This window comes from Lepidochelys olivacea (assembly GCF_965140295.1).
Source record: "Lepidochelys olivacea isolate rLepOli2 genome assembly, chromosome: 9".
Lineage (NCBI taxonomy): Eukaryota > Metazoa > Chordata > Testudines > Cheloniidae > Lepidochelys > Lepidochelys olivacea.
Window position 1 is genome coordinate 64,811,336 of NC_140419.1, and position 8,081 is coordinate 64,819,416.

Here is an 8,081-nt window from a genome sequence, read left to right on the forward strand (position 1 = left end):
GCGGCGGGAAGGGCGGCCAGCCAATGGGAGGCAGGAGCGGGCGGCAGCCGGAGTATATAAGGAGCCACCCCACGCGGGAGAGCTGCAGACACCTGTGCGATTACAGCAGATTCTAGGGGAGCGCTACAGCCGGCACAGCAGGTACGGGGCGTGCCAGCCCGCGCGCAGCCCCCATTGTATGCACCCGGGGTGCTGCTGGAGGTGCCCCCTTGCGTGGGGCGTTGGCGGCAGCTGCTGTTTCTGCCTGTTGCGTGCGCTGGGGACCCTGGCGAAGATGCCCCGCTGCTGGGGTTGCTCCCGTTGCATGGACGGGGGTTCTGGTGGAGCCGCCCCGTTTTTGGGAGATGGGGGCAGTTGCGCTGCTGGGTGTAGCCGGCTCTTGGGGGTGGGGGGAAGAGGGACGCTGTTCCCTGCGGGAAGCCCAGCGGAGCTGTCTCCATGTGACTGGGCGGAGAACCGCCCAACCCTGCCGTGGGCAAAGCGCCCAGGGCTGGGAGCGGCCGCAGCCCAGGTGCGCGGGCTGCGGGACCGTCTGTCCCGTGAACGGGGTGGGGGTCGCCCGCCCGGGGGTGCCGCGTGCAGGGTCTCGGGACGGGGTGAAGCTCCAGCCTCCGTCCTGTGCGGGTCTCGGCTCCTCCCAGCGCGCTGCCCTGCTCTCCCCATTGTCCTCCGGCTCTGCAGTCTGGGGAGGGGCTTTACCGCACGCCCCGCGCCGGGGATCGGGGGGGTTTAAAGCCCCTCTCCCCACAGCGCTGCTCCCTGCGCTGGGGGCGGTGCGCTCCGCCCCACTGTCCCCGGTGGAGCACCGCGGAGTCTCTGGGGTCCCTCGCTGGGCGGCTGCAGCCGTGGCTAATGAGAGGGAAGCTGGGCAGTGGGGTTTTTGTTCGTTGATGGAGACACATTACTCCTTACAATGGGTGTGCATGTTGGGTGTTGGCCGGTCTGGGCTCGGCAGAGGGACGCTAAACTGGGCTGGGGGACCGAGCCGGCATTGCTCAGGCACATGGAGAGCACGGGACACCTGGCTGGCTTTCTCTCCCTGTGTAAACTGGAGGGAGTAGTGGGTGATGGAAGGATCTACTTCTTTACCATGTGGGCTGGGGAAGAGGCAGGTGTTGATGGATGGAAGGATAATGCTGGTCTGGCTCTGCTCCTTTCTCAGAACAATGTAGTTCTTCACTATTAGGAGATCTCCTTTGTATTTAGGAGCCTATCACTTCAAGCTAGGAGACAGGGCTCTGGTGCCCAACCCAAATCAATTGGGGTGTGTCTCTCATACTGATCAGGCTTTTTTAAAATAAAACTCCCTAGTGGGCTTTTCCTCCACCCCTGTTCTAACGCACATGGCCTTGCTAGCTGTGCTGCCTCAAAGGCCCATCCGTTATCACTGCTTGACATCTGAGCTGAATTCTGAGTGCTTTATTTCCTTACAAAGAAAAGGAGTACTTGTGGCACCTTAGAGATGAGCAAACAGCTCACTCACTTAAAATCATAGAATATCAGGGTTGGAAGGGACCTCAGGAGGTCATCTAGTCCAACCCCCTGCTCAAACCAGGACCAGTCCCCAACTAAATCATCCCAGCCAGGGCTTTGTCAAGCCTGACCTTAAAAACCTCAAAGGAAGGAGATTCCACTATCTCCCTAGGTAATGCATTCCACTGTTTCACCACCCTCCTAGTGAAAAAGTTTTTCCTAATATCCAACATAAACCTCCCCCACTACAACTTGAGACCATTACTCCTTGTTCTGTCATCTGCTACCACTGAGAACAGTCTAGATCCATCCTCTTTGGAACCCCCTTTTGGGTAGTTGAAAGCAGCTATCAAATCCTCCTTCATTCTTCTCTTCCGCAGACTAAACAATCCCAGTTCCCTCAGTCTTTCCTCACAAGTCATGTGTTCCAGTCCCCAATCATTTTTGTTGCCCTCCGCTGAACGTTTTCCAATTTTTCCACATCCTTGTAGTGTGGGGCCCAAAACTGGACACAGTACTCCAGATGAGGCCTCACCAATGTCAAATAGAGGGAACGATCATGTCCCTTGATCTGCTGGCAGTGCCCCTACTTATACATCCCAAAATGCCACTGGCCTTCTTGGCAACAAGGGCACACTGCTGACTCGTATCCAGCTTCTCATCCACTGTCACCCCTAGGTCCTTTTCTGCAGAACTGCTGCCTAGCCATTTGGTCCCTAGTCTGTAGCGGTGCATGGGATTCTTCCATCCTAAGTGCAGGACACTGCACTTGTCCTTGTTGAACCTCATCAGATTTCTTTTGGCCCAATCCTCCAATTTGTCTAGGTCCCTCTGTATCCTATCCCTACCCTCCAGCATATCTACCTCTCCTCCCAGTTTAGTGTCATCAGCAAACTTGCTGAAGGTGCAATCCACACCATCCTCCAGATCATTTATGAAGATATTGAACAAAACCGGCCCGAGGACCGACCCTTGGGGCACTCCACTTGATACCGGCTGCCAACTAGACATGGAGCCATTGATCGCTACCCGTTGAGCCCGACAATCTAGCCAACTTTCTATCCACCTTATAGTCCATTCATCCAGCCCATACTTCTTTAACTTGCTGGCAAGAATACTGTGAGAGACTGTGTCAAAAGCTTTGCTAAAGTCAAGGAACAACACGTCCACCGCTTTCCCCTCCTCCACAGAGCCAGTTATCTCTTCATACAAGGCAATTAGATTAGTCAGGCATGACTTGCCCTTGGTGGATCCATGCTGACTGCTCCTGATCACTTTCCTCTCCTCTGAGTGCTTCAGAATCGATTCCTTGAGGACCTGCTCCATGATTTTTCTCCGGGGACTGAGGTGAGGCTGACTGGCCTATAGTTCCCAGGATCCTCCTTCCCTTTTTTAAAAGATAGGCACTACATTAGCCTTTCTCCAGTTGTCCGGGACTTCCCCCGATCGCCATGAGTTTTCAAAGATAATGGCCAATGGCTCTGCAATCACATCTGCCAACTCCTTTAGCACTCTCAGATACAGCGCATCTGGCCCCATGGACTCGTGCTCATCCAGATTTTCTAAATAGTCCCGAACCACTTCTTTCTCCACAAAGGGCTGGTCACCTTCTCCCCATGCTGTGCTGCCCAGTGCAGCAGTCTGGGAGCTGACCTTGTTCGTGAAGACAGAGGCAAAAAAAGCATTGAGTACATTGGCTTTTTCCACATCCTCTGTCACTAGGTTGCCTCCCTCATTCAATAAGGGGCCCACACTTTCCTTGAGTTTCTTCTTGTTGCTAACATACCTGAAGAAACCCTTCTTCGTGTTACTCTTAACATCTCTTGCTAGCTGCAACTCCAGGTGTGATTTGGCCTTCCTGATTTCATTCCTGCATCCCCGAGCAATATTTTTGTACTCTTCCCTGGTCACTTGTCCAATCTCCCACTTCTTGTAAGCTTCTTTTTTGTGTTAAGCCAAGCTGGTCACCTGTCATGTTTACTATTCTTTCTACACATCGGGATGGTTTGTCCCTGTAACTTCAATAAGGATTCTTTAGAATACAGCCAGCTCTCCTGGACTCCTTTCCCCCTCATGTTGTTCTCCCAGGGGATCCTGCCCATCAGTTCCCTGAGGGAGTCAGTCTGCTTTTCTGAAGTCCAGGGTCCGTATTCTGATGCTCTTTCTTCCCTGTGTCATCAGATGCATCCAGTGGATGAAGTGAGCTGTAGCTCACAAAAGCTTATGCTCAAATTTGTTAGTCTCAAAGGTGCCACAAGTACTTTTTTCTTTTTGCAAATACAGACTAACACAGCTGTTGTTTCTTGTATGTTAGCAATCAGCCAGGCAGGTCATCCTCTTACATCTGGTCACTCTCCCCAAAGGGTTCTGGCCATGTAACTTGCACATGCTGCCTGGGATTTCCCTTGCAGGGGTGGGTTGTAACTTGCTTATTTTACTCACTTAGCTAAAATGTGTGACAAACCAGACCTCTCTGAAGTTGAGAAATTTGACAAGAAGAAGCTGAAAAAGACCAACACGGAGGAGAAGAACACACTCCCTTCAAAGGAGAGTAAGTATCCAGTTCCCTCTTTCTGTAGGGGCAGGGCTAGCTGAGCAGTTAAGTGGTTCCTAAATCTTTGTATGCATGGATGACCATGCCACTCCTTACAGCAACATGTGATGAATTCCAGGTCCTCTCCTGAAGGCTTTAAGTCTTGGGGCCTAGGGCAGTGCTTCATGAAGGTCTTATACTTGCCAGGCCATACTTCTGGCTCACAGAAGAAGCAGAATTGAAGTTCAGTTTTTGTGATGTGAGCCTCTGTCTAAATGGTCTGGTATCCAGATAGAAGGGAAGAGGAAATTATTCTAAAGCAAGGGGACTGGCAGGACTGCCCAAAGCCTGGTCTGGCACTCCAAAACATGGTTCTCCTAATAGCATTTTGTTGTGACACAGACTTCCAATTCTGGCTGTGTAGGAGTGTCAAGTGGGAGCGAATGTGCCTGTACTGATCTCATCACTGAGGAATCTGGCAGACTGAGGCATTTTGGTCTGGTTTTTCTTCCAGTCAAAAATACTGTTTTTTGTTTTATACTGCAGATAGGATCTGAGCCTCAGCAAGAGCTAGAATGATACAAATGCCTCTGGCTGGGGGGAAGTTGTCAGTACCTTTTTAAAATGCATTTTTAGTACTAAGTAGTAAGAGGGTTTTTAGCTCTTACTGCCCTCTGCTGTTTAAGCTTACCTTTTCAGGTCTTTCAGGCATGTTTGCTGAGGTAACTATACTGTGCTGTATGGGGGTCTTTTGAAATGACAAATACAATAGTGAGGTAGGGAGCTGCCTAACTGTTATGTGCAAAGAGCTGGTGCTCTAAGTCGAAGTGGCTGAATGGTCTAGACAAGTCACTTCCCCTTCCCCTTCCATTCCATTCTGCAGACAGGCACTAGTCCATCTCACTATGTTGAGAATTAGCTGAAAAGCAGTGAGTTCTCAGGACTGACTCCTTTCCAACTTGACCTGGGCAGTAGCAACAGTCCTTTGTCATGGACGCTCCATGAAAACTGGGTCTTAAAGTTTTCTCAGTAGGAATAGTCCCCTTCATGTTCTCTTGCAAACATGTTCTGTTGTAGCACAGACTTTGCAGGGGGGGGGGTTGAGAGAAGGGAAATAGGTATCGGGGAAAGACACTCAAATCTCTAAAACTAGGGAAAATATAACCTAGTACATACCAACTGATGCAACACCTCTCAAAGCTTGCCCAGGGTTTGGATGCTCCTCAGCCTGACCTGTAAGGTGCTAGTGTAGTGACCCCACTGTCCAGGCTTGGCAACTGTAGAGATGGTATCCAAATATGGGCGGTCTCTGCAGGCAGAGCAGCTATGCTGTATTGCCCCAACCCTTGAGGAAGGGGCTACATTAAGGCAGAGAGGCTAATGGAACTCTCTTCTCTTTCAGCTATCGAGCAGGAGAAGGAATCCGTGAAGTCATCATAGAGGGAGATGGCCTGGCAGGAAGAGCCACCACTTAATTTTTTTGCTTTGAATTAAATCATCTGTGTTTTGTTTTGTTTTTTAAATTACATGTACCTGTATAGAGAAATGCTGCAACTTCTAACTCTGTCCCACTGAGCCAGCTGCTTTGGCAGGTGGAGGGATGAAACATGGTCCTTTCAGAATCCATCAGTAGCCTGACCCAACCCCACCTTTTCTGCTTGGCCACCTCCTGTTTACAGCACTGATCTTGCTCTAATGTAATGAGGGAGGAGCAGAGGGCTATGGGAGCTCCTGGGTACAGACCCCCTTCTGCTATGGGTAGGGTATGGTGTGTGAAATTCTTCTGATTTGGCCTACTGACCTGGGTCTGTCTGGCATATTTGTTCACAAATGGTGTTTCTGCAGCCTCACTCGCAATTTTTTTGTCTTCCTTGAAATAAAGTGAAAAGTTTATTATAAAAATAAAAAAATATAATGACCTACTTAAGAACTCCAGGCTTCTTTCCTGGCCCTTCAGCTTGTTTTGCTGTTGACCTGTCAGGAGGTGTTGGTGCTGCAACCTAGCTTGGACAGGAGATGTAGTAAAGAAGTCTGCTCTCTACTTCCATGCTGGTGTTCCCATCCCTGGTCTTGATCTTGACTTGTAAAGCTAGCCTACAACCATATTCTGAGGGTTTCTTATGGTGCTTAAAGACAACTGTCACTATTGGTCACCCTCCGGCTAGGGCTGAGCTCCCTTTTCATGGGCTAAGATGAACATAAGGATATTCTGCTGATGTTAATAGGAAGCTTCCACAAGGTTCAAAGAGAATGTGACCTTTATCTAGTAACTAGTCTTGTAGAACAGGCCTAAACAGTGTGTGGAATGGCCTAACTAACTTGTTTAGGAGTCAGATTACTTTAACCACCACTTATAGCAGCACATCACTTAATGTGGATGTAGTTTCACTAGAATAAAAGTCCTTGCCATGCTGCTCCTCTTGCATAGGAATGCAATACTAGAGTTGGTGTAGCTATCCAGCCCTCATCCTTGCTCCCCCTCCTGTGGGGTGGATGCAGTTGTACAAGGCCTTAATGTAAATAGGATGCTCTTACTGATCACCCTGCAAACCAAATGATGCAGAGGTAGGAGGGAAATGGCACTAGGTCATTACTTTTTTCCCTCCTGTCTGCAGCAGCTCCCAGTTTCCTTTGTGTCCCTCACTTAACCCTGTGAGCCACAATGAAATACTGATGTTACCATCTGCCCTCAGGGATTAAACGCCCCTGGCAGCAAAAGGAGCAGGGGACATTTTGCTGTTAGTATTTCAGGGTCAGCAAATAGGGGAATCAGTGTTGCATTGGCTTCCTTCTCCCCCTGTTTGATGGGGTGGGTAGCAGGCCTGGAAGCTCTTGAGTTAAAAGCATAGGTGTTTAACAAAGCTAGAGGTAGGCCAAGCTGCTGAAGTGAGTTGGTTGGTGCTCACAGACTGGGTATCTGATATCTGTACTCTAAAGACTTTCATAACTGGCTCTTCAGAGCTGCACCAGTACAGTGGATCCGATTTAGAATTGTTCCCTAGTATGTGACCTTACAGCTGTTTTCTGTATGAAACCGCTAATCAATAGGAAGATTTGGGCCCATCTCCGGTGGCCTGCACTTGTGAGCCTTTACACAGCAGTACTGGCTCTGCCAAGTCTGGGTGTCCTAGTGTAGATGCAGGGTTAAAACACTAGTAAAATACCCCTCATTCATGCTGACACTGGACTAGAACTAGACGAGACAGTAGCTGCCCACAGGTGGGGGTGTGGGTGAATGTGTAGCAAATTGCCCTTCTCCTTTTCCTGTGAGCTGGAAGAGGGGAAAGGGCTGTAGGGCACTCTTTCAGTAAGAGCTTTCTCTGCCCTATCTTAATACCTATAAACTGATGGAATAAGGGTCTAAGAAACAATGTACTGCCTCCCTCAAAAGAGAACACTTCCATCCAATGTAAGACATAAGCACTGGACAACTTCTGATCTGCTTTTGCTGTCTGATTCAATAGTCTTAGAATGGTTTCAGAGTAGCAGCCGTGTTAGTCTGTATTCGCAAAAAGAAAAGGAGGACTTGTGGCACCTTAGAGACTAACCCATTTATTTGAGCATAAGCGCCAATCGTGTGAGCTGTAGCTCACAAACGCTTATGCTCAAATAAATGGGTTAGTCTCTAAGGTGCCACAAGTCCTCCTGTTCTTTTAGTCTTAGAATGTCTTCCCTAATGCTTGCCTGGGGGAAAGGGGGAGCCGCTTGCTGAGACTTCCAGCAGCTACTCTGAGGCCCTTATAAAACATTTGTGTTTTAAGTCCCCAGACGGTGGGGAAGCTCAAGCCCTAGCAGGGCTCTGACATCGCCTGTCAGCTGGTGGTTTGACTCTTCCCAGCCCATGTGTAGGACTGTTTAATTGATGTGCATCTACTGGCATTTACAAACCTCCCATGGGTGCAGCTCAACCAGCAGCAGCAATTGTGGCTATAACATAGAGTGGAGGTTGGTGTTTTGCCGCTGTCCCCTGGTGGAAAGTTCAGAGCAGGTCTACAAGTACACTGTTGCCTGGTGGAGAGTACAGAGCAGGTCTACCATATTCTGAGGTTTCTTATGGTGCTTAAAGACAACTCAG

At 49.4% G+C, this 8,081-nt stretch overlaps 1 protein-coding gene across 1 annotated transcript; it reads left to right on the top strand.

Annotated features, from left to right (window-relative positions):
• The first annotated feature begins 13 nt into the window (after nt 1–13).
• Nucleotides 14–5,928, top strand: LOC311526826 (thymosin beta-15A homolog). Its single transcript, XM_084640276.1, has 3 exons — nt 14–141; nt 3,920–4,024; nt 5,409–5,928. Exons 2-3 carry the CDS (start codon nt 3,925–3,927, stop codon nt 5,444–5,446), a joined length of 138 nt encoding a protein of 45 aa, XP_084496402.1. The 5' UTR covers nt 14–141; nt 3,920–3,924; the 3' UTR covers nt 5,447–5,928.
• The last annotated feature ends 2,153 nt before the right edge of the window (nt 5,929–8,081 follow it).